The sequence below is a fragment of the Mesocricetus auratus genome, unplaced genomic scaffold, assembly GCF_017639785.1.
Source record: "Mesocricetus auratus isolate SY011 unplaced genomic scaffold, BCM_Maur_2.0 Super-Scaffold_100003, whole genome shotgun sequence".
Lineage (NCBI taxonomy): Eukaryota > Metazoa > Chordata > Mammalia > Rodentia > Cricetidae > Mesocricetus > Mesocricetus auratus.
In genome coordinates, this window is record NW_024429188.1 from 42592576 (window position 1) to 42619587 (window position 27012).

A 27012-nucleotide genomic window follows, 5' to 3' on the forward strand; every position below is an offset into this window, starting at 1 on the left:
TTACAACTTTACAGACAAGGAAATAGGTCCAGCGTTGACTAAGAAAGGATCTGGCCAAAGTCAAACAGCCAAGTCAAGGGTGAAGCCAAGCAAATAAGTAAGGGTGGGCATTCCATGTACCAACTGCTAATGGAAGAGAGCTATAAAGCTGGGCCAAGTCAACAGCTGTACCAGCCCACACGTCCCTCCTTATAACCTAGCACTCACTGAGCCAAGCTTTCCTAGAGCCAGGATATTTAAAGAAGTGGGCTTCTTACAATGGAATCCCACTTCCAACTGGCTTCCCCAGATACCTCCTCTATTCATCTGCCTCTGAGGCACTTGGGTTCTAAGCCCTCTCCCAGAATGCCCAAGTGAAGGGGGCTTGAAGTCATCTCCTGGGGAACAGGCAAGCAGAACAGGAATGGACTCTCAATTCCAGTGGTCCACCGACAAAACGCATACACAGAGACACTTGCATACAAAGTGGAATCAACCTGGAAGGGGTATCAAATCATCTGTATGGCTACTTCACTGGTTCCCTAGACTAGGGGAAAGAAGCACTAACAAGGACACAGCCACTGACTTATCTGCCCCACTTTGTTTCTTCTTCAACCATCAGGTGGCAGTAAGGGCTGAGAAATCCCACTGTCACAGGTACTCACCAATTCCTGGACTTTGGGGGTTCTAGCCGCTGCTCTAGGACAGGTTGGTCCAAAAGATACATGGTGTCGTAATTATCCAACACAAATTCTGCTGGGTCGTCAGTCTGACCTGGTATTCGGCCTATAGGGAATGTACCCCATCGCACATCTTCTGTAGAACAAAGAGAGATGGCAAGAGTGAGCTTGTGAAAAGTCAAAACAATATTCAAGATTCCATCTTACATCGTCAGAATGGCAGTCATCACAAAAACAAGTAACAATAAATGCTGACAAGGATATGGTAAGAATACACTGATAATTGGGAATGTAAAACAGTCCAGCCACGCAGAAGTCAGGATAAGGGTTCCTCAAAACAAATAATAACAAAAACCCAATGTGGTATTTACCCAAAGGACTTCAAAATGAATGTATCACAGAGATATTTGCAAACCAGTGCTTATTACAGCATTATTCACAGTAGCTAAACCCTGGAACCAATCTAGGTGTTCAAGAACAGAGAAGTGAATAAAGAAAGGTGATGTATAAAATCAAGATGTTTTTCTGCTCTAAAGAACTAAGTGACGTTTGAAAGAAAATGCGTGCAACCGCAGAAAAGCGTATCAAGTGAGCCAATCTCAGAAAGACATGCTTTCTCTCATTTGTGGCTTCTAAATCTTACATAGATACATAAAATCATGTGCTATGTCTGACATTAAAGTACATATTCTATCTGTCTAGAGAAACGAGGCAAACTAATGAAAGAGGAGTACAAAATGAGGCTAGGGAGGTATAATGGTGAATATGTTTAACATACAATGTATACTTTCCTGAAAACTTAAAAGATTAATTTAAAATACCAAATAAAAATATTTACAGAAAAAGTGGGCTGTTGAGCTGGCTTTCCTACTGGTACACACAGGCTCACCCCCTGTCTTCCTACCCAGCCCTCTTAGCCAATTCAGCATGGGCTTTCTACAGCTCCCTAGGCGCTCTCTCTTCACTGTTACCACTTCTTAAGAATACCCCTCTGTACATCCTAGCACTTTCTAACTCTTCCCCCATGTGCTTCCATTCTGCACGCATACACATAGCTACAGTTTTGTTCCTTCTCACTTTCTTCTCAGGTAGATCACCACATAAACAAAGACATCTTCAGATGGGGCATTAACTAGCGGAAATCTCAGAATTCTCACAGCATTATCTCTCCAAACCCACCAATACGGAGGATTATTTGAGTGATCAAAATTGTTTCCACAGCTCTACATGCCCATGATGTGTTTGAATGCCATGTCCTTTCTCAGTGGCCTTGCCCAAAGATACACATGCACACCCTTAAGGATAAGTGCTACCTCAGAGGTTCAATGTTCCCCATGCTCTGCACAAGGTTATCACTCCCCCAGATGCACAGAAAGACCACATAGTCTACCTCCTATGAGTATGTGCAGAAGTACATACATCCCACTCAGTGAATGTCTCCTACTCAACTCCATGCCTCCCTCAACTCTTTTTCATAGGTACAAACCCAGAAATCTTTATGCCCCTATTTCTACACACACACACACACACACACACACACACACACACACACACACACACACACACACACACACACACACACACACAGGGAGGGAGAGGAGGAAGAAGAGGAGGAGAAGAAAGGAGAGAGGAATGAGAGCAAGTTGGGGAGACACAAGTTGGGGAGACAAGTTGGGGAGACATAAGTTGGGGAGACAGAAGAACTTAACATCATAACCTTTCCTAATTCATAATCCACAACTTCCCCAAAACATACATACGTCAAGATGTTTCACTTTGGGAAGAAACCTAATTCTCCCTGTCACTATGCCTCTGCATGTATGACATTTTAGCCTTGGATCAATTTTTCTTACACAAAAACCATCGAAGGTACTCAAGAAGGGTTGTTCCTATGTTATAAATTAGGTATCAAATTATCACACCGTATCAAAAATGTATACAATTAGACATAAAAGAAGAAGAGCACTTGCCTAGTCTGAGTATTTTCTGGGTTTGATTCCCAGAAGTGTACATATGCAAAGAGAAGAGCTACCCCTCTATCTGTACATCTCCCTAATCCTGGCCCTTAGAAGATTTTGCATATGTCTTAATGATCCTTAACACCCAATAATAGTTATCTTTACACACAAGGGCCACTCCCGGGGGTTCTATCTAGCACTGAGCTGACCATTCCCATCACTAACATCCCCAAGCTTATGTATATTGTTGACCATATCTCTTTAGTCCGATATCCCTGTAAATGTCCCCTCAGTGACAGCACAGAGCCAATTCTAAATGGCTCTCACTGCCTAATCACAAGCCCCTCCACAGGCTCTCACATAGACACCTCCTGATCTCATGGGTCTTAGTTGATTCTGCTTTCTCTTCAGAAAACACATCCAACACTATGGCCTATTTGCGATTCTCTTCATTGTCCCTACTTTTCTCTTACATGCACATCTAACCCCACCCCAGCTGTTGCCTGTGCCATTCCTCTCCCTTTTGCTATTTACAAAGAACCCCAACCTCAACCTTCCTTGTCCTAAGAGATTTTTCTGTCACTCTTTCCCTTTCAGGTGTGGACACACAGACACAGACACAGACACAGTCACACACTTGTCACTCACCCTTGACACTCCCTCTTGAGTTTTTCTACCACAACCCTTCCACACCTATTCTCATAAGGCAAAAGCGACAGCTCTTCCCATGAGCTCATTCAATGACACGCTTGATTCTGTCTTACTCCTCAGTGGGCCCGGCCTTTTCCTTCCTTTTGCCAGGCTCTGGCACACAGACCATGCGCCCCTGCCTCTGGTTGCCACATGCATGCAGATGTGTGCCGCCCCATAGTGACTGTTCTACTTGCTCCATGTCTGCCTCCTCCTCCTCAAACTACCCTCAGAGAAGCAGATTCATGCACCTTACTCTCCATCACCAAGTCTCCCCTGCATCCTCTCTGGGCTTCAATCTCATAGACTCGGATGAATGCTTAAAATCCAAACAACTCTGTATTTTCTTTTCATCTTATCTCCAGTTTCTCTGATTTAATGCCCTGGGTTCCAATACACACAGCAAAAACCAGTTACCCCAGTCAGCCTCCATGTATACACAGAAAGTGCTCAATGTACATGAAAGCGTGGGCCCTAATACATATATGGTCTTGCTCTCATCTCACTACCCAGGGCTCACACACAGGTACTCCTGTGTGCTACTTACATGAAGCTGTGAGCAGTCTGACAGTGGTCCCTGATGCTTATCTACTCCAGTCCAAGATGGAAGCCACCTGCCTTCCATGTGTCTGGTTGTAGAAGACTCGCCATATACTATCTAAATCTTGCTCCTTTCTCAGCCAGAAGAGCACAGTGGTATGAAACTAAATTCCACCTACCCAGGAGGCTGAAATAGGGGACTCACTTGAACCCCCAAAAACAACAGCAGTGTAGACAACATAGGGAGACCTCCACCTCAAAAAGAGTTAAAGCTGAGGGGAGTGCGGCATGCACTCACAAGACGAAGGCCACAGGGTGTCAAGTCTGAGATTACACTGTGACACTCCATCTTGAGAGGTGAGAGGAGAGGCAGACGAGGGCTGAGAGGAAAGGAGGGGCCAATCAAGAATGGAGGGAACCAATGACAGAAGAAACAAAGCGGGTTTCAGGGATGCTTACCAGGGCCTACTTGCCATGCTGAACCCTGCAAAGCCTCTCTTTTCCGGGAAGCGATCCTAGTATTCTCAAAAACATAGGCTCCCTTCATGAGAGAGAAAGGCCCCCACTCCATTCTCTCATCATCATCATCATCATCATCATCATCATCATCATCATCATCATCATCGTCGTCGTCGTCATCGTCTTCGTCATCTTCATCAACATCTTCATCCTCATACACTTCCTCTTCTTCCCCTTCCAAGTCACTCTCCTCTACATCTTCCTCCATCTGATCTTGAAAGACCTTTTGCTCCTCCTCTTCCTCTTCCTCATCCTGTACCTCCTCGTTCTCTTCCTGCTCCTCCCCCTCGTTCTCTTTTTCCTCCCCTTGCTTGGCATCCTTAAGGCTGCCTTGGTCCTTCTGTTGAACATTTTCTTCAGACTCACAGTTGGCACCAGATGGTTTTAAGTCTTGATGTAAGGTATCCAATGTGTATGGACTTTTCCCAGTGGAAGAGGACGCTGCGCTTGTCTTTGCCGCATCATTCTCTCCATTCTGAGTATAAATGGAACAGACACGCAGCAGCTTCTCCTGCTCCCCATCTGGCAAGACCTGCCCCATGGCTTTGAAGACTCTAAGCAAACGGAGGGATGGAGTAGGAAAAGGTCAATGTCTCAAGTTACTTCATAGCCAGACACTCTGGGGTTTGAACTTATTCTCTGAACTTCCACACCTGCCTCTAAAGGCAGCACAACAGGACACAGAGAATGCAAGACAGGACTGCATATGCTAGTTCAGCTCTCTGGTACATCTCTATGCTTTCCTTCTAGTCTCATTAAAATCACGACAATAACAGAACCTACTTTTGAGGGTTCTTGGGAGGAGGAAATAAGAAAGCTCACCTAGAATGGCTGGCAGAGTGTCTAGCACACAGTGGCAGACAATGAGTGAAGCTCCTAGTCTGTACTGAAACAATACATAAATATACCAACTAGCCTAAATAAATAGGCACACGGGGCTGGAGTCAGAATGCAAGAACACTCTCTCCTTCGGGCCTAACTGAGGAATCTGTCCTGAGGGCCAAGGATATGGTGAGAAACGTGCTGGGCTTCTTCTGTATGGAACACAATGTGTGATTCCTTATGGGAACAGCTACAGCCCAGCCTGGAATGGAGGGAAAGAAAGAAAACAGCAGCAGTTGACGAGACAAAGCCAATGTGGAAGGGAGGCCTGATGAGCACCGTGAAATGACTGTGCCTGCCAGAGGAGCTAAGGGGAAGCAGAGAGTACAAGGAGGGAACAGAGACCGGGGAGGGCTTCATGTAGGTGAGGCCCAGGTGGCCCAGGGACAAGAGGGAGCACACTGCCTGTGGCCAGAGTAGCCTGGCTGGAGGGCAAGGCCTGTGCTGGGAGCTGTGGGAAGAAAAGAAGGCTGGGAAGGGAAGTGTGTGCATCACGGGGCGGGCCACCTGCCAACTCTGAGGACAGGTCAAAGTCGCCATTTCTGAAGATCGCCATGTTAACCACATGGAGGATGGCCAGGGCAGGGCAGCCTAGAGGCAGGAAGACCAGGGAGGCACCTGTTTTCACAGTTCAAACCAGTGGCTTAGGGAGGACCTAGGGTACTGTTGGTAGACACAGCATGAAGGAAGCTGTCGAGGACAGACACACAGAGAGCACAGCTTGGTGACCAACGGGAAGGGGCCAACACAGGAGAACTCAACAAGATGATACTGTGCACACAACAGACGCTGCTAACAACAAACCCACTGACAGATACAGAGCTGCTGGGGGGATGAGGGTGAGCACACCTCACAGAGCCCGGCCCCTGAGAGGTAGCCACCAGGCACTGTGGGACACACGGCAGGATGGAGGGATGGGGCACGTCCTTCTAGAAGTGTAGAATGTGACTATGCATGTTTTGCAGAGGTAGCACAAGCAGCGCATGCAGACTGGTCACATATGGCCGGCCACTGGTCTCTGGGGACAGGGCTGGGATCTACTGACTAGACTGTGAGTCCCTGTTGGCAGGACTCATTTCCTATTGCAGGAGGACACTGGTTCAAACTGAACACATCGCCTGGCTGGGGGAAGCTCCTGAACTGCTTACAACTTTATGTGAGGAAAGGCCAGGAAGAAAGCCTACCCTCTCACTGTCGTCCATTAGCGGGATTAATAATAAATATCCCCAGGCACTTGATGTTGGCAAGATGCCTTGTCACTGCTGCTCATTACCCATCCGCTATCCCTAGCTTCTAGCCTGCCCATTAGGTGCTGTGCTGATAGGAATCATAAAATGCAGGCTTTCTGCCTGTCACAGCCTGGGACTGAGGTCACGGGTTTAGGTAGAAAGAAAGCCGAATTTAGAACTACAGAACTCAGGTCCTGATTCTCATCCCATTATCAACAAACCACTGTGATTTTAAGGTACTTCAATCTTCAGTTCCTAGATACTTTCTGTCAAAATGTATTATACTTCCACCTCCCAAGATTGTTGTATCAAATTAAAGTCTCTTGAAAAAAGAAACACGATGCCTGATACTTTTAGAAAAAAACAAAAACAGAGTTCCGTATTCTCATAGTAACAGGTTTTCTGCCATAGTTCAATCTATATGGAACATTATGAAAAGCCTCAGACCTAAGGGAGGCTACAGGGAATTTTGGCCCTTACTGCAGCATACCTAGGCACAACCCCTCTATTTCCCACTCTGTATAATGGATGATTTGATGTAAAATCATTGATTATCTGAGAAAGGTTAGGATCTGTGCACAAGGAATCGTACCCAAGTGAGCCGCTGTTACTGCTGGCATGTGTCGCATCCCTCTGATATGCTTGGGTTGGGAGAAGATCTCTGTGGTCCAGACTTCTCCAAGACCAGCAGCTTCCATTCTGCAGGCACTTAGGATTGGAAAGTACCTTGAAGGCCATCTAATCAAACCTCTCCATTCTGCTCTTTTCAGTCCCTCCCCCAAGTACACCATACACATCCTACATTCCTTCTATACTTCTGAAACTTCCTTGATTCTCTTCTTGAAATGCACAAATGCTTTTCCTTTGATGTTCTAGACTGACTCCTTCACAAGGTGCTAGTTTGCTTCCCCATGTCTTATTCATGTCACTTATAGTCCGGACCTCACACATCTGGTAATGTGGCTGTACATCTTGGTCTAATCTCCTGAAGTTCTTGCCTTGGCTGAATTTGTCTGTAAGGCCACATATTTTATTGTATAAATATGACTGTAGCCCAGATGCCACTAAACGTTCAAGAAAGACTTTCGGATCAAATAGATGGATCAAGAAATCAACCCAGTCTTGGCATCCAGTCTCCCACTTCACTCATTCCTCAGACACTGGGTCATAGCCTTTCAACACAAGCACTGTTGGTAAGGAGACAGCAGAGGATATTTCATTCAGTTCAAGGGCATATTCTACGGCCTGCTTGGTGCCTGGATTTGTGTGATATGCTCGAGTACAGATAGCTAATGCAGAGCTCTTGCCCTTGCAAAGCTTAGTCGAGGAGAGGGAAGGAGACACGGTGGGGAGGGGAATAGACACAGCAACATAAATCTCAAATTTGGAAAATATTTAGGAGTCAACAGAGGATAGACTGTGTTACTATCAAGTGAGATCTGTAACAGGAAAGAAGATCGCTCTCGTATTACACTGCCCATCCAAAGGCAGGCGTTGAACATGCATGCAGTTGAATGGAAGAAGCTGGATTGTAAAGGAAAGGGTTGGACTAAGGAGATATGGGCTGAGAAGTTTATATGGATCAGGAATAAGCACTAGCATTTCCAGGACGGTTTGGCATTCAGCATTAATGTAACAGATAAGGAATTTAGGAGGCCTGGTTTGGATACTTAGGCAGCTTTGGGACTGAGTGCCAACAAAACTGCAGTAGGCTAAGGAGGAAGAGGAGTGAGATAACAAAGATGTTAAGTGAGAACCACCTTTTGGAGACAGGAAAAGAAAATGCCAAGCTGGTTAATAAGCAAACAAAACTATGCATGGTCAAAGCAGATGTTGCTTGTGTTATTACTCTTAAAGATGAAAACAATAAAACCTCAGACACATTCACAAAGGGTAAGAAGCAGCTAAGAAAGGGAGAAACTGGGGTGGGACCCCGATGATGCTGGCAGAAGAATAGGTTTTGAGACAGGGCAATGCCACCTCAAAGTGAGATGGGTGGTGTTGACAGTACAAACATATCAGCTCAAGAGGACTCAACCTCAAGTTGAGGGAGACCTGGAGTATGCCTTCATGTACTGGAGGAAGCTAGGGTGAAATGGAGGGACTTGAGGTCAATGGTATGTTTTTAGAACAGTCCAGGATCAGAGACAAAGTGGTCAGTAAACAAATGCCCAGACACAGAACTGAAGCGTGGCATGAGACGAAAAATTGTAACTCTACAGTGGCAGCAATGAGCAGTACTTTCCTTCGTTTTTCAAGGCTATGTGTTTTTCTCAGGGAGAACTCGGCTGGCTACCCAGGCTGAGGAATGAAAGAAAAAGAGCAGGGAAGCCAGTCCCAGCTTGGGAGTTTGCAAGTCAGACACTGCCAAAGGATCACTAGAACAGAAGGTGCTAAGAAGTGATTAACGACAGACAAGGCTGAGGAAGCAAGAGGAAGGAAAGAAACAGAGGGATGGAGGTTGGGACACAGGTAAAAAGCCAAACAAGACATGGTGGTCACCAAGTAGGACACTGGGATGTCAGCTTTCAGAGGAAAGCCCTGAATGATGGAAATATGTTGCTGTATATAGTGGAGAATGAAAACCTCTGAGTTGAAGGAATGCAGGGGTCAAATGGGTCACTCAAATGAAACAAACACTGCTCTAGGAAGCAGGAAGAGAACGAGGTACTAAAGGTTCCAGAATAAGGAAGGGAGCTTAGGGTCAGGAACCGACAAAGATTGACCACACGACCTAGAGAGAACTGAGTCAAGGGGACTCACAAGAGATACGGTTACCATGACAGGTAAGTCCGGAAACACAAATATAAGTGAGTGTCTGGTTAAACCTTCACTCTGCTAAGGAGGCATCGGGGCTTGCTGAGTAACTAGGGAAGGTGTACTTTGGGAAGCCAATAGAGGAGAGCACTGGGCTTGGAGTCAGAAGACCTGGGTTCAGTAATAAACACCAGCTACCATTTAGTGTGTCCTCGCTCTATGCAGGCCACTATGCTAAGCACTCTCACACCAGACTCAGCTCAGCCAAGTCTTAAACTGAATGATCATAGGCAGCAGCACCCTACCCCTCCCCTTCCCAGACTCAGTTCTCCATCTGTTACTGGGAAGAAGGGGATACTAGGGTAGACATCACTAAAAGAGCCTTCCAATTCAGCCAGTCTAATGCTGTGAGGCCCCGAGGCTTCCAGGGGCATACCCTATGACCAGATGGAATTAAGACTTACAGCTGAAGGAGTTGGGGGCTGGCCCAGCAAGGTGAGCCCAAGCAGGACTCGACCACCTGGGGCCAATCAAGGGAGGCCGAGCAGTTGAACAGCCTCCAGCTCTTTCTTGCTTCCCACTGGCTTGCAGAAAACCTCCGAGCATTCCGTCCTGAAACAAAACAGAGGCTTAAGATAAAAAGCCATGTGAGGCCTCCACCCAGTCTTTGGCTTCAAAAATTAGGCTCAATCCTTCATCCCCCAAATATCTACCTTATTTTCCAACTACTCAAAGTGCCCAGTTTACTTGGCTCTGAGAAGAAAAAGGAAGAGGGAGATTTATCCACTATTCCCTACAGGACTCTCTTGGGCAACTTTAACCCTTTAAGGAAGCTGCCCACATGGTAGTACTTTAGAGCAGAGCTGAGGACACTGGCATGCGCTTCTGCCTGTGATGCCTGGGCCCAGGGACTAGGACTAGTTTTCCTCACCAGTCTTGGTGTTGGCCACGATCAGTTCAACAGTCCATCTAAGGATGTAGGTAGGTCGAATCCCACTGTTCCCCAAGGTAGACAACTCAGAGAACATCCTCTCCAGCAGGGCCTGTGTGAAGGTCTGGGAGTGCAGACCTCGGAGCAGGGGCTGCCAGAACTGAGAGAATGGCTTTGGCACCAAGACGTCATTCAAGTCGATGTTTTCTGGTTTGTGAGGGATACCCGTTGATGGACGGGAAGGGCAATGGGATCAAGAGCAAGAGAATGAGAGAGCACCAAAGCAAGCCAGCAAGAGGGGGCGGGGAAAAGAGAAGAAAAAAATGCACACCAAAGAGAAAGAACAGACACACCCAAGTCCCAACAACAAGAATTGCCATTGCAGAACAAGAGGAAAGAAAAGCAGAACAGCAGGGAAAGAGAAACCAGTTAGTATCTGGTAAACAACAACTGATACAAAACCAAGTATAAAAGAAAAAGAGCTCTGTTCTGACTCCAGCTTTGTCAATAACTCACTGTGTGAATTTGGTTCAGTAACTTCCCCTTTCTTGACCTCAGTCTGGCCATCTGTAACGTGAGGGTGTTGGACTAGATGACCTCGCAAGGCCCTTCCAATGCTGCTGCTCTAGCTCTCTAGCTAGTGGCTAAATCATGTTTAACAAGGCACAACAACAGGGTTAAGAACCCCCACCCGACCCATCCCAACCCACCTTAACCAGCTGAAGGCCACTTAAAGCAAGTCCCACTAGCGCACAGCAGCGGGGCTGCCTATGCTGTTCAGCCAAAGGGGCTGAAGTTTCAGGCCCTCCCCACCTCACACTCCAGCCTACTTCTGGAGTTCCCACACAAGACACACAGAACCCCAAGACTGCAGTGAACATTCAGGACCCTACCTTCATACTCTATCTGCAAAGCTGCCAACTGCTCCAAAGTGGGAATGAGGAAGCCGTCATCCAGAAAAGCATCCAGCACAGCATTCCTAAAGCAAATGGACAGTACTTTAGAGAGGCATGGTTGCACATGCCTGCAATTCCAGCTATTCAGAGACAAAGGAGACCAAGGCAAAAGCAGAACCACCCAGGGTAACACAGCCAAAATGAGTCTCAAAGGGGAAAAAGGTGACCTTTGCAAATATGCTGGATTCACTTACTGGTTATTTAAAGTTGAAATGACTTAAGGGGCTTGGACCACTGGTTATGGCTCAATGGTACAAGACTTAACATAGTGTGCATATAAGGGCCAGGGCCTGACTCCCAGCACCAAGAAGACAAAACAAAACAAAAACAAAAAACAAAACCATACACTAGAATGCAAACTGACAGAAGACTCACCTATTTCTGCAACATTTCCAAAACAGTTAATGTCTCTGATTTAAATGGCCAGAGTACCAGTGGGAGAGACTAAGCAGATGACAATAGCTACTAGGCTTCAGGCTCCTTGGGGAGGGACTGAACCAGAGTCTGGAATCAATGGACTTTGACCACTCATGGTCTATAAGGCCTATAAATGAGAGCACTAGTGATTGACTAACTCAAATCACAGAATAAAAGTCTCAGTAACAGAAGAAATTAAATTACCAGGTTAGCCTTCAATTCCTGTAATATTTTTTTCTCCTGCCTGTTTCTCTGTCTTCTACACATTCCGTCCTTACTGGCTACCTTCTTTTAGAACCTAGAAGTTGAAATGTTAGGTACTCAACTGCTAGTCCAAATATGACTCAGGATTGCATACTGAGAACCCAGGTCAAAGTTAGAGGGGATGAAAACATCAGCATTTTGAGAGATTTCTCAGCTTCGTCTAGCTCAAATCTAAACCAGCAACTGAATTCTCTACAGCTATTGGCTTGCTAAGAGCCTCTCCAACTAGGTCTAGAAGGGGAGTCAATAAGCTTTCACAATGTTCTAATATCTAGAGGGCTGACAACACAGTCGGATCCTTCTATCCATCAGACCAAATCTGAGAAAATAATTGTCCTTCTAACCATCCCTCATCTCCTCAGGTAAGTGGCCTAGAACTCAAAGCAACCTACCAGCTGACAGCTCAGCACAATAAGGCAGACACTGTTATATAGGGCACAGCTGCCGGGGAAGCTGTCCCCCAGACTTTTGCTAAAGGGTAAAGCCAAGAAGTCTAGCAAGGGCAAACTCTAGTAAAGTGCCTTTGGAAGCATGGTGGAGTGCACACATTTAATCGGGGCACTCAGGAAGCACAGGCAGGTAAATTTCTGCTTGAGTTCCAAGAAAGCCTGGTTTGCATAGTGAGTTTGAGGCCTGCAAAAGCTATACAGGGAAACCCTGTCTCAAAAAAACAAAACAGACAAACAAATCACCTCAGCATGATCACCTTTGGAATGAGTCTCTTGGGAATAAAGACAAAATAACAAGAGTAATCCCAGCTTACATGACAAGCTTCCATCCAAACTCACCTCCATCAGATCTAGTACAAACTCTTTTCAACTCTGCATCTTACATATCTTTTAACTTTCCTTCACTGTAGGGCCAGAATTAGCTCCATAGCTTTTTGTTTCGCCTTTTCTTTCTTCCCTTTTGGCACTGTAAACCAAACCCAAAGCTTCGTGCATACTAGGCAACTGCTCACCGAGCCAGACCACACTCCCAGCCTTCCTCCACAGGTTAAGCCCTTTCAAACTGAATTTAGGCAAAATACGTAAGAGCAACATTTTTGCCTGCTCTGATTGAATTGAGCACTGTTTGTGGGCATGGCAACACACAGCCATACTGGGAGAGGAGGGCACTTAGCCTCTAGCAGCCATGCCCTGGTAAGTCCTTTCCTCCGTCTGCCTAGGCATGACTACACAAGAGATATCGACATCTCCCGCCAGCTGTTTCAAAGGAGAGACTAGCAGTATCCCAAGACTAGGTAGTAGGGTATTAGATACCAAAGCCCTTTTTCATTTGCCAAGACTGATACATTCCATGTGACAAGAGCAAAAAGGTTGCCTGGGAATGCATGTCTACAGGCAATGGAAACTCTGGCTGTTCTAATAGCTTACAGTAGCAACAAGGTAGCTGGCAGGGTTGGAGGCAGGCCATACAAAAGTCAGTCACTATTCAGGGGGAGGAGATTACCTCTAGGATTTCCTACAATAGAGCAATTAGCTAGAATATGACACCGCCTTCTCCTTCTGTACTAAGAATGGAATTCAGGGCATTGTGTATATTAGATAAGCACGAGACCACTGAGCTCTATCCCGAGCCACTTTTCTTTTTATCCCCTCAACTATTATTTTGAGACAGGGTCTCACTGGGTTGCCCAGACTAGCTTTGAACTCATTCTGTAGCTCAGGCTGTAAATTTACAATCTGCCTACCTCAGTCTCTCCTCAAGTAGCTGGGATTGTAGGTCTACATCACCAGGTATGGCTTGGAAACCAATTTCAACATGGCTTTTATCCTCTACCCTAGACAGCAGGTAACCCAGAGTTACCAGGTTACAAACCTGTTCTCCCATGTAATGCTCTTGAGTTCTTCCAGGATACACTGTACACATGGGGAGAGGTTATTCCACACCTTAATAGCTTGAGGTAAATGTCTGTATTTCTCCAGCACCTGACAGCAAAAACAGTCAATCAGAAGTGCAGCTCTGCCATGAAACCACCCCAAACTCCTCCAGGATGCCTTCTCATAGCACCTTGGCACTGCCCTAACAGGACAAAGCATGCATGATGGGCCCACAACTCCTTTATTGGCCCAGCAACTAAAAATGACTAGCTTTTCTTCTTCTCCCACTCTCGCCCCTCCAAATGCGTCTGTGGCTCCCAATCATCGGCTACTCTAATACTAGGTGTCAAATAGGAGGATATGGTTTGAGATGAGCAAAGATTTTTGGGCCAAAGGGTAAGGAACAAATGTGAGAAACGAGTTATGGGAGCAAGAGAATTGTTGAGACCCAGGTTCTTCTCCTAGTTCCATTGTTAACTGTATATATAACCCTGACTCTGTCCCTTCCCTGATCTAAGATTTCAATCTATCTGTGAAAAAGAGAGAATGAAGTACTTGGTTTCTGAGCCTTTCCATAAAAAGTACACCCTAAGCCTCATCTGATCTAGTGAGGCTCCTACGCCCCACCTGCTGGCCATCTTGAGAATCACAGCGTTCTACAACTGCAACCCATTCCCAGTTCTTTGGACCAAAGCAGAGTCCAACTTCATTATCTGCTACCTTTCACCAGTTCACAGGACTGCCTGATCAGACTCTGCTTGTTTCCTTCCTAGTTCCCGCCCCCTCCAAGGAGTACCTTCATGCTTTGTCACCTTTCTTCCAAATTCTCTGAGAAGTTCCCTCATGCTTTGCCACTTTCAAATTCTTTCTCAAGATTTCTCTCTCAGGTAGCTGGCGAGAGGGAAGAAATGACTGGGGCAGGTGACAGCATGCCGCATCAAGGACACTTACCTTAAACTGCTCCTCTTCATATGACACCAGAAGTTCCCGTGCTTTTTCTGAAAACAGAGTGGAAAAAAGTTAGGGGAGGAAGCCCAGCCTCCCAGTCGCTCTGGGAATCTGAGCCTCTTGTACTTCATTTCTTGAGCTGTAAATTGAGAACTAAAATTCCTTCCCACTTCCTTCACATAACTCTAGGAAAGCGATGGGGCAAATGCAATCCCCATTACACCATGGAAACTATCCCAGTAAGAGAGTCTGTAACAGTAACTTTTATGCTGCAATGCACCACAGCCCACAGAAAATGTTCTGTCAAGGAAATAAGCAGTACTGACCTCCAGCTTGAGTGCTCCACGCACACGGGCCCCTCTCTGCCCACACGAATACCTACCATACAACTCCTTATGTCTTGGACTCGGTTCTGGATGAGGAGCCGCCTCTTTATTGTCTTTATTGTTTGCATCATCCTCGACGGCCAACTCATCCTCTTTGTCATCATCCTGAGGCTCTGGGTTCTCTTCCATTACATCATCAACAATAATTTCACCTTCCTCTTCTTGCTGTTCTTCTATCTCTATCGGGTCCTCTTCCAACTCCCAGGTCTCTTTCAGGCTGTCCTCCAGCTGACGGCTCCAGTATGTCTTCTGGAGCCAACTCAGGACAAAGTAGCAACCTGGAAGACGTGGGGGTGTAGGGGGAGATATGCCATAGAATCAATTATGGGCAAGTGACCAGTAGGTCCCCAGCTCTCTGGACCTCTATTCTCATTCTGTATGTATACATGGGAAAGTCTAAGGAAGAGACATGGCTCCAGTGCTCAAACCTCAAATAGCCACGTCTGGTTTAGCCTGTTCTCTGTATTCTTCCTGCTCACTAGTACCTTTCCCGCGGGGAAAATAATAGTGGTCTTAGACATGGGTGCCAAGAAAAGCAAGGGGTGGTTAATGGGGGAGCTGAAACCTAGCTACACCAGATACAGCTTTCCTTTTCTAGATCTCAGTAGTCTGATTACAACAGGAGATAAAAATCAGGGATCTTTAATCAAGATGGAAGGAATATAAAAACAATGCCTGGGTTCAAGATATTATGGTTTACACCTCTCAACCCACCCCTTCAGACCTTCATAGCAAAATTTAAGAGGAAAAACTACGCTATAATTAAAATATCAAAAAGGGACTACAGAGATGGTTCATCAGCCAGGAGCAATTGCTGCACCTACAGAGAACCCAGATTCAGATCCCAGTACCCAGAGACAGTGGCTCACGACAGCCTATAACCCTGGTTTCAGGGGCCCCAGCAACCTCTCCGGGCCTCCACTGGTACCCAGAGACAAAAAGCAAACACACAGTCATGTACATAAACAAAACTAACTCTGAAACTTAAAAAAGGACCAGAACAGTGAACAGTACACTGGCAAGTCATATTGAATACAAAACAAGTTAATACTAATCCTGGTTCATTTTTCATACTTTCCACATGGATTTTTCCATATGAAAATACTACATTGTGCTCACTAACCTTGTGAAAGACCCTTATTACTGTAGCCAAAATGAGCCCACAATTTAATTCACCCAAGTTCTGGTCCTGACACCAGGTAGAATCCTGCTCTCTGTCCCCCTTCCCCAAATGCCACCCAGCCCAGGCCCGTGAGCTTAAGTGTGATAGGTATCACACCCACTGACACTCACCTCTGCGGCAGTCATTTATATGGGGCATTTTCTTGTGGGTCAACTTGTGGCGAAGTTCAACAATCCAGTCTGGAATGTTCACCTGATTAGGGGTAGAGCATGAGTTTAGTTAGAAATGAGAAAATAATAAAGCTTGCAGAGATTCAGGGATGAATCACCCTGACCATCCTTCCCCAGTGAAGACTCCAGTCTTACTGATAACCATGATTAAAATGCAGGGTTTCTGATTTTATTTTACTGCTCATTGGAAGTAGTGCTAAAATAAGGAAAGGTGACTACCTCCACCCACTCTTCTTCAAAAGATTTTTGTGAATGAGCATTAGTTCTCAGCTTCCCTTTGCCCTTTCCTTCTTCTTTTTTTTTTTTACGAGACAGGGTTTCTCTGTATTGTTTTGGAGGCTGTCAGTCCAGCCCGGCCTCGAACTCACAGAGATCCGCCTGCCTCTGCCTCCCGAGTGCTGGGATTAAAGGCGTGAGCCACCACCGCCCGGCCCTTTCCTTCTTCTCAGATACCTTTATCCTTCCTTGCCTCCCAAAAGAGCTCCAGGAAGTTTTTTCATTACTGAGAACACACCCACCCTCAAAGCCCCTACACAACATACTCACTGAGTCATTTTCTTGCTACTTGGCTGAGCTGTTTCTTTCCTCAGATTGCCAGCTCCCAGAGGGCAGGCATTTTGACTACTACCCTCTTTTGTGTCCCTACCCAGTGATATGGTCACTTTCCTCACTTTCACTGGGCCCCTCCAAACAAGCAGAGCTTGCCAAGCCCACTGAAAAGCAAGTAATTAGAAACATGGCAGCAATCTGCTCCTTTAAAACTGGACATTCAATCATCAAGTCACAAAGTTTCTGGTAAAGACTCCAACAGCACTAATCCTAAGATTCAACAGATGGGATTGCATGACAGTTAAAAGTTTCTGCACGTCAAAGAAAATAACAGAACAAAGAGACAGCACATCTTAGAAAAACGGGAGAAAAATCTTTGCCAAGTATATATCATATAGGCATTAATATCTATAAAGAATACCCAAAATTAAATAAAACATTATCCAATCAATAAATGTACTAATGTACAGTTCTCAAAGAAATGTGCATGCTCAATAAATATTTGAAAAACTGTTTAACAGCCTTAGCACTTAAGGAAACATAAATCAAACTTTTTTCAAGATTTGATCTCAGCCCAGTCACAATTGCTAACATTAAGAAAACAAACAACAGTACATGCTGGTGAGGATGAGGGGAAAAGAACACCCAAATCCACTGCTGGCAGGATTGTAAACTGGTATGGCTATAGAATCAATAGGGAGCTTCCTAAATAGTTAAAATTAAAATTATCATATGATCCACCTACAGCACTCCTGGGCATATTCCCAGGGATTCTAAATCAACATACCACAGAAATACTTACATATCCACGTTTACTGCTACCCTGATTCACAATAGCTTCAATATATAATGAGCCCATAGGTCTATCAACAACATACATGAAAACAACATGGAACATATACAGAATGAAATTTTACTCAGCTATAAAGAAAAGTGAAAGTAGGAGATCTTCAAGAAAACAGATGAAATTGGAGATCAGTATTTGAAGCAAACAAAACAAGCCAGACTCAGACCAGTCAACTATTTCATAAACTTTCTCATATGCAGAATCTAGATTTAAATTTATATTCCTATGTGTATTGTTTAGGGCATGACTATAAAAAGTGGGCTGTTGGGAGAGAGAAAGGATCTGAAGAGAGGGACATGGAGAACAAGCGAGGCTAATAGAAGCATTATTTGAGAAGAGGGGGATGGGACAGCAGTGAGGGACACGTAACAAAGCTGAACAATCTATGTAGGAATGCTGCAGTGGAACACAGTATTTCACAAAAGATGAAAACACAAAAGCTGAAAGCTAAAGGTCTACGTGGTAGTGATGAGCTTAAATGGTTGCATTCGTTACCCTATGACCTATTTAAGAAGCCCTCCTAGAAAAAGGAAATGTGCAATGCCATTTTATCATACATACCTCCTGAGCCAGGTACTTGAGGGGGAGGTTAGAACATTTGGTCTTCCTCTCTGAGATAAGATTCACAAACCTGGGTTGGAAAAGAAATAAGTGTCATAATACAAAAAACTGTTTTATCCAAAATTCCTTGTGGAAGTTACTGACACCTTATATTTCTACAATCTTTTTTTTTTTTTGCTAATTGCCCTATTCTTAATGATTGGTACCAGCCAGAGCAGGGACATTTCCATCCACCCCAACATTTACTGAGGTCTATGCTATGTACTGAAACAATACAAATATATACAACAGTGTTCTGGTCTTGGCAAATTTGGTCTGGAATAATCATGACACATTATGCTAGAACACAATATGCTATAAATGTCAGAACAAATGACTACATCAAACAACATGGGAGAACAGATAAATGACAGAAACAAAGGACGAAGGGGAAGACATCAAGAGAATGGAACTGTATAAGGCTTTGAAATATGAGAAAACTCAGTGGTAATCCTCCCCCAACAAGGTATGAAATTGTCAGAACCACTGTAATTCAGGTAAATCGAAAACTCCCAGCCTGGTCTTTTCTTCCACAATTCATCAATCATTCGGCTTTCGGAGGGAAGAGAAAAGAAAAAAGCTAGTTCCAGGAACCCACTCCACCCCCGTCTGTATGTGTTGGTGGTGGGGGTACGGTGAGATGATTGGACAATCCACAGTAAATTAAAGCGATGAACCACTCAGAAAAGTTTCTCTGAGCTGGGAACAATGGCAGAATTCTACAATTCTAGCACTAGGGAGACAGAGGCAAGAGGATCACCCTGGAGTAGAAAGTTGCAGACCAATAGGGGCTACATAATGAAACCCCGTCAAAACAGTTCTTGGTGAGAAGTTAAGAGAAGTTAATAAGGGGGAAAATCCGATTGTCAAAGCTGGGTTGAATCTAAATACCTCACATGTTCTGAATTTCACACCCCCTCACAGCCTACACTTGGATCTGAATACCCCACACGGTCTGAATTTCACATCCCCCAGACCTACACATATGCCAGAAGGGAAGGAAAAACAGACGAGAGAAGGTTTTCTGGAACGGAGGAAAAGATTGTGTGGACAAGGCATAATCACCGGCCAAGATAAACAATCACAAAGACCCACCCAGGGATTTTTAAAGTTTCAGGTAGCACCTGAAGCCAAGTTTTTTTTTCATCCATGTTTACCCACCTCCAGTCCCCAAAGCCACCCCCTCTCCCAGTCTTACCCCATGAAGGTCTTACCTGACCAATGCCATGCCATAGAGCAGTCTAAGTTCATCAGTGCCCAAGCCACCAGCTACATCCATGAGCTTACATCGTATCAGGTCAGCAGTAGAAGCCACTGCCAGGGGCAGTTCGTTGCCTAACCTAAAGGGCCACAGTCCAGCACCATCATAAAAGTCCTGACATTGTTCCACCCTCTACCACAGCATCTTGGGTGTTGCGCTATACTCCCATTGCAAACTGAAAAGTGCGTGGAGACACAAACCACTGTGGGAAAGACAGAGTAAAGTTCCCGAGAGCCAACAGTAATGCAGTGAGAAGCTGGCTGCGATACACAGGGCATCTTAACTGCTACAGTCACCAACAGTTGTGTGGACACAGTTCATTCTCTCCCCCTCAAACTATTCAGCTGGAGAAGTCCCAAGTCTCGATACCCACCCACCCCCAAACTGACCTGAACTGTCGCCTCAACCCTGCGTCTAACCTAAAGGGTCACAGTCCAATCCCTAATTGGAATCAGAAAGCCACCCTAGCATGTCAACGTACTCTTTTAGTCCTGGCTCAGGTCCCCTCCACTTGGCATGTAAAGCTTAAACCTCACATATATAAAAAAAATTATTGGGACGTACACCCCATTTTTCACCCACGGGATGATTACAAGAGCTTGGCTGCAACTTTCCCCGCAGGCATTTGGGAGAGAGGTACCCTAAGGCAATCTCAGGGGAAGGCTTCAGAAAGTATAGCTGTTGGGGAACTCGACCGAGGAAGCAGTGAGGCACCGCCGGCAGCCAGGCAAGAAGGCTGACCCCGCCGCCGCCTTACCTGCTCCTCCACACTGTAATACGGTTCAGCGCATACTGCTGCAATTTCTGATCATCGCAGAACAGATAAACCGTCACTTGATCCCACTCAGCCCTGCTGAGCCAGGAGACCACGATACCCTCTGGACTCGGCGGCTCAGGCTGACTGTCTTTGAAGGACTGTCCGTCCCACGCACGCCACACGCGATCCATCTCTGGGGGCCAAGACCAGGTCTAGTCCTGGGATTCCACCAGAGCTGAAGAATGCCGCGGGTCGCGCGCTTCCAACACTTTCCCAGTTAACGTGCAACCCTCGCTTCAAGCGGCGGCCACCTCGTCAGCCAATTGGAGAGCGAGACCCCGACGCAAGCCCGCCTCTCAGCGTCAGGGGGGCCAATTAGAACGTGGGACATGTGTCCCACGTGCAGGATTACGGCGGCATTCGCCACCGGAAGTGTTCTTCTCACAAAGCAGCCTTACCAGAACTACATTCGCCACCGGAAGTGTTCCTCTCACAAAGCAGCCTTACCAGAACTACGAGTGTTCAGCTTCTAGGTTCCGCTCATTTCCTGGGGGGGGGGTTGCGTGTCTTCTGTCCCTGACAGCAACCAGCGCCCCCTGGCGGTCTATAGAGGAATTGTACTGGATTACTGTACTTTCCTGGTAATGCTTTGTAAGGAAAAAGGGCAAACCAAGAAACACACCCTGAGCAGAGCCAAAGAAACACACTTTGGCCCTGCAAACAGAACCAAAGAAATGCACCCTGACCCTGAAACCAGTGCCAAAGAAACACACTTTGTCCCTGGAATCAGAGTCAGTGAAATAAATACACCCTGGCCCTAAAATTAGAGCCAAAAGGCTAAAAAGAAACACACTTTGGCCCTGAAACCAGAGCCAGATCTGACCCTGAACCTGAGCAGAAAACCAACCATTCCCTGAGCAAGAGATCTAGTCGGTCTGAGCTCAGGGGTTGAATTCTGACCAATGCCCACCCTGGAAATCTTCCTGGAAAAAGTCCGCATCCTAAAAAATCTTATATAAACCCTGTGTCTGTTCAGCTTTGGCTGTTCCTGCTGTTGGGCTGCCCTCTTCCACCCTGGCAGAGGACAGCCACTGTCCTGGATCCTTCCCTCCCGATAAATCTCTTGAATGAGGTTTGGGTGAGACATTCTTTCAAAGGAATGAAACAGAGGGGAGAATTAACAACTTTTCACCAGAGCCAGAGCAGAGCTGAGCGAGCCAAGTGATCACCAGGAAACCTTCCCATACCGAAGCAGAGTTGTTACACTACACCCCAGGGGACCAGAGCCAAATTGTAAGAACTTTGCTAGGGAAATCCTCTCCTGCAGGAGCAGAGCTCTTACACTGGGGAAGCCTTCCCCTGAAGCAGGGCTGTAAGCTGCTATGCTTACTGTGGCTGATAGTATTCTTTGGCCCCCGAGTGCAAGAATACCTTTCCATCTGAGTTGTAACATTCAATATTCTTTGGCTCCTGAGTGTCAGAGTGCCTGTCCATTTGATACAATCTGCTCCAATGCTTACATGTTTAAAGTTATGATTTTTATCTCCATAAACAGTTCCTAATCCAATAGATGACTGTGGACATTGAGGAACAACTACAGAGAAAATACCATATTTAGGTGAGACTGAGTAGAACAAAATCTACTTTCTAGACAAGTACAGAGTAAATTGATACCAGCCTGTTTGGAGGAATGAAAGAGAACAGTGTTCGAGAAGGTTCAGGACCGGGCAAAGATGGCAATGGGGTGGGGAAGATGTCAAGATGAGCAAAGGGCAAGACTGTGCATGTATGAAAATGTCATAATGAAACCCATTATCTTATATGTTAAATAAAAACATTAATAAGAAATAAGTAAGTTGGTATGTGCCTGCTGCACGGTAATTTGAGGCCAGAGTAGTAGAACTAGAATTATCTCGAGAGTATGGATGCCACTATCAGTGTGGTCTTGGACAAGTCTCTGGCCCTTTCCTGAGGTGGGTTTTGTTTTGTTTATTTGTATGGTGAGGATTTTAGTCTAGACTCCAGTTATCTACCATTGCTTACAATTGTAGGATTTTTAACACCTTGCTCTTGTTTTCAGTATACACAAAGGTACAATTACTGTTTCTGCAGAATTTCTTATGATCCCTTGATGACTTACTTCTATAATCCCAGCACTTGGGAAACTGGGGTGAAATTGCATGACGTCAAAACCAGCATATGAGTACCAGGACAGAAAACCTGGAAAACACTGTGAGACTCTGCCCCCAAAAACTAAAATATCATCATCAAAAGAATTCCTCAGGACTTGGAGCTTTGAGGAAGAAAACAACATAATGAAGCCTTTCCAAGAATTTATAGACTGGCCACAATATATTTAGGGTCTCCGTCCTTTTCACAGAAGTTATTTTCCAATTTAGCACTTTAGAGACAACAGGAGGTACCTGTCATATCATGGCTGTGATTGGCTCTTTTGTACTTAGCAGTGAGTCTTTCTCTGTATGTACTTTTCTCCAGCCAACTTCTCCTGAAATGTACTTCACCCAGAGAGAGGCAGAGTCGCAGAAGCGGAGTTGGAAGGACAGAGGCAGAGAGGCGCTCTGGGAGGGGTAGATGTGGAGGCAGATGCAGAGAGAGGTAGAGACAGAGGGGGAGAGGGGGAAATGCAGAGGTAACGGGGGAGGCAGTGACATAAGCAGAGAGGCAGAAACGCAGAGGCAGAGATTAAGAGAGGCACAGAGGCAGGGGCAGCGGCGAGCACCTGCACGCACTTGATCCACAGACATACATGCAAACCAAACACTCATACACATAAAATAAATGTAAAACAATTCAAACGGAGGCTTGGGTTCTTTATACTTATCAAAAGGAGAGCCAGAGAAACACTACAGCAATGCCTTTGCTCTTTTAAGCCTCTGTCTTTTCTTGCCAAGAAAGCAGATTAGCACTACCAGGAACATTCTCCTTTCTTCCCTGTTTCTGTCAAACCGCTGTTCATCTTTGGTAATCAAGATCATTGGTCAAATCCAGTTTACCCATAAGGAGTAAAGGAACAAAAATGTATAGGAGTCATCCTGAGAAACAAAAAGGAAGGGTCATGGAATTTGTCACAGCAATGTGACCCTTGACTATTCATTAGCTGTTGGGTCTATTACATCCTTATCTGAATGCCCGCACTCACTTTGTGCATCCTTCTATTGGAGGAAAAGCTAAAAAAGAATCATTTAGCTGATGCTAGGCTTCCTGTAAACTTCCTGATAACATTGAACTTTGTCTGAACTCTGGAATCTAGTAAAGTGACTAGAGAAATCCCCCCACCTTTTTGTAAGGTTCCAAACTAGTTAGAAAGAACCACATTCCCTGTGCAAATTCTCTCAATTAATACTCTTTCCCTTACTGCCTGTGACTCCCATACCACTCATGGATGGCTTTCATATTTGCCTCCATCTACAAAGCCATCTGTTGTGGGGTTTTTTGTTGGTTTTTTTTGTTGTTGTTGTTTGTTTGTTTTGGTTTTTTGAGACAGGGTTTCTCTGCATTGTTTTGGAAGTTGTCCTGGAACTCGCTCTGTAGATCAGGCTGGCCTCGAACTCACAGAGATCTGCCTGCCTCTGCCTCCTGAGTGCTGGGATTAAAGGCGTGTGCCACCAATGCCCGGCTCTGTTGTGTTTTTTTTAAGAGTTCTCCTCAATCCCCCCAAGGAGGGCCTCACCCTCCCTGGGGAATGATGTGGGGATTGGGTGGGGGGCTGGGTAGCTGGTGGAGGGACTAGGGAGGTGGGGTGAGAGAGGGAGCAGGGATTGACATGTGAAGCATTCATGTTTCTGATTTACATTAAAAAATTTAAAAAACAAATAAAATAAAAATAAAGTTCTCCTCATGGCAATAGCCTTAATAAAATAAATCCTCCAATTGTCCTGTGAATTTTGTCATTTTACTGAGGTTGGTTCTGCTTTCCTTAATTTCCATATGAGAAATTTTCCATATGAGAAAGCTGAAGCTCAGTCCCATGTCCTCACGTGGCACTGGTGAGAAGGGAGGTAAATGAGACTGAGAGGTGCCCCCATGGTTAAGACGGTGGACTGTTCTGGCAGAGGACTGGAGTACAGATGGCTCTTAGCTCCACAGAGACCTAATGCCAATGGCATCATCTAGTACCTGCATCCATATGAATGTACCCACAAACAAATGCACATAATTTAAAACTATAAAGAATGGGGAAATTCGTTTTCTTGTAAGGCTAGGCTCAGTTTACAATTCTTGGTAACAGAGATGCGCCCTTTCTGCTTACACAACTACTTAAGACCATGAGAACAATAAAAGAAAGAGCCCCAGTGTTTACCATACCCTATGCCCACAGGTTTTTTTTGTTTTGTTTTTTTGTTTTGTTTTGTTTTTCGAAACAGGGTTTCTCTGTATTGTTTTGGAGCCTGTCCTGGAACTCACTCGGTAGACCAGGCTGGTCTCGAACTCACGGTGATCCGCCTGTCTCTGCCTCCCGAGTGCTGGGATTAAAGGCGTGCACCACCAACGCCCGGCCTGCCCACAGGTTTTTTTTTTTTTTAAAGATTTATTTACTGGATGGTTCCTGAGCAAAGGCATTGCTGTAGTGTTTCTCTGGCTCTCCTTTTGATAAGTATAAAGAACCCAAGCCTCCGTTTGAATTGTTTTACATTTATTTTATGTGTATGAGTGTTTGGTTTGCATGTATGTCTGTGGATCAAGTGCGTGCTGGTGCTCGCGGCTGCCCCTGCTTCTGTGCCTCTCTTAATCTCTGCCTCTGCGTTTCTGCCTCTCTGCTTATGTCACTGCCTCCCCCATTACCTCTGCATTTCCCCCTTTCCCCCTCTGTCTCTACCTCTCTCTGCATCTGCCTCCACATCTACCCCTCCCAGAGCGCCTCTCTGCCTCTGTCCTTCCAACTCCGCTTCTGCGACTCTGCCTCTCTCTGGGTGAAGTACATTTCAGGAGAAGTTGGCTGGAGAAAAGTATTAAGCAACACAGCTTCTCACATACTGTTTGCAGAGCGGGAGAGGTAGTCACAGTCAGCAGAAAGCTAAATCAGACAATGATGACAAAGGCAACGCAAGATACCTCAGACACAGCTCCGTGGGACTGATAACCACAGGCCAAAGGGAAGAATCAGATCCCAAGAAACTGCAACCTTGACTCCTTTGAGGCCCTGGTCCAAGTCCCAGAAAAGACCCTGCCAAGTGTGCCTCCTTGTCCTTTCATCAGGACCTCTGACAGAGACTTGGATGGGACTGGCTCCCAACAGGTTCCACCCTTCTTTTTAAAAATTTTAATTCCAGATGAGTTATTAGTGTCTCAATGTCTAAGAGACCCTGATATCCCTTAAACCAACAAATACCTCCTAATATTGTCAAAATAATCACTAACACAAGTAATCTGGGAATAATGCTGAATGAATGTTAAAGGATATTAAAGGGGTTAAATCCTTGTAGCTTTTATAATAAATCTTTGGTCAGCTGCAAAGGGGAATTGAATACAAGATGAGCATGGCCCATGTCAGGGGCGGTATCTAATTGCTTGAATCTAAACTAACGTTCTCATGATATCATGTTCTACGCAAATGGTTTTTAACTCTATCCCATTTCCATTCAGATCCATTATAGCTTAAAGGAGTAACACAGACATATTTAAAGCCAGAATGATGCTATGAAGTGATGTTGTGCTGCTTGTACTGTATCTTCTAGGTGCAATACCACAACTTTTAAGGCATTTAACTTAGCTTCTAGTGCTTTATAGATACATTCTCCTACAGAGGTATTACAAACAAGATGATTTAAAAAAAAAACGAGCAGTTTGCAGTTGTGAAAACAACTGTAAGTTGTATAGCATTGACTACTGTAAAAATGCTAGATGAAAACTGACCTAAAAATCTCCACTTTCCAACGAAACCTTGATGTAGTTCAAAGAGAACATGTTCAAAAATCACTGTACCATGTATATTTAAGGTTCACGGGAACATAACAAAGGAAGGCTGCCAAAACGAGAGAAGGCTCCTATGTGCAGAAGAGGAGTTTATACAACCAAAAAGGAGACAATTGATACAGGTTATTTCGAACTGCCCCCTGCTTTCTTGAATAGAGGGATTCCTAATCGATATCATATATGGAGGGTTGACACAGGCAGTGAGTCCAAACACAAAATGATGTCCATGCCATGGTTGTTCATTTTCACAAAAAGTCCCACAAACAACCACATTGTCCAAGGCTGTGGCTAAGAGCCAAAGATCTGGCTGAACTTTTTCCTCTGGAGACATTATAATAGGAAAATGAGGAGGTCCTAGGAAGGCATCTTCATCCAGACCAGGTGTGCACCTCCAAGACAAATCTACCAGCACTTCAGGTCATCCATTCAGAGGCACAAAGTTCTTCAGAACTGTAGAGCATGCCACCCAAGGGGGAATTCCAAGCTGAAACCAGGGCATGGGATTCTCATTGCATAATGGGAAGCATCCATTCAGTGGGGTAACCTGTGAGTGATTAGATATTGGAAAAAACAAGCGGTGGATGAATTGATGATGCTTGAAAAACTACACACCCAAACTCTCCTGTACCCCAAAGCCACAAGCTACACAGGTCACTTGGATGAGAGGGATACATCTATAGTAACCGCAAATGACAAATACGAGTGGTGGGTGATATCCCAGTGTAGTTAAGGTAGTAGTGCATAGCACCATG

General features: G+C 45.3%; 1 protein-coding gene across 8 annotated transcripts in view; it reads right to left on the minus strand.

Moving 5' to 3' along the window:
• Positions 1 to 20647, minus strand: part of Las1l (LAS1 like ribosome biogenesis factor) — a 21637-nt gene extending 990 nt beyond the window's left edge. The window contains exons 1-13 of one of the 8 annotated variants that reach the window (XM_021233595.2): positions 20327 to 20644; positions 19523 to 19648; positions 18270 to 18339; positions 16253 to 16334; positions 14956 to 15237; positions 14577 to 14623; positions 13624 to 13733; positions 11059 to 11144; positions 10682 to 10732; positions 10166 to 10372; positions 9699 to 9846; positions 4307 to 4920; positions 645 to 792 (exon numbers count right to left, since the gene is read on the minus strand). In XM_021233595.2, the coding sequence (XP_021089254.2) occupies positions 645 to 792; positions 4307 to 4920; positions 9699 to 9846; positions 10166 to 10372; positions 10682 to 10732; positions 11059 to 11144; positions 13624 to 13733; positions 14577 to 14623; positions 14956 to 15237; positions 16253 to 16334; positions 18270 to 18339; positions 19523 to 19648; positions 20327 to 20517 (2162 nt within the window). In that variant the 5' untranslated portion in view covers positions 20518 to 20644. Of the gene's footprint in view, positions 1 to 644; positions 796 to 4306; positions 4921 to 7069; positions 7186 to 9698; positions 9847 to 10165; positions 10373 to 10681; positions 10733 to 11058; positions 11164 to 13623; positions 13734 to 14576; positions 14856 to 14955; positions 15238 to 16252; positions 16335 to 18269; positions 18340 to 19522; positions 19649 to 20326 lie in introns of those variants that run through there. The other 7 variants (XM_021233594.2, XM_040744218.1, XM_021233597.2 and 4 more) reach the window with 7 other exon arrangements.
• Positions 20648 to 27012: the final 6365 nt, after the last annotated feature.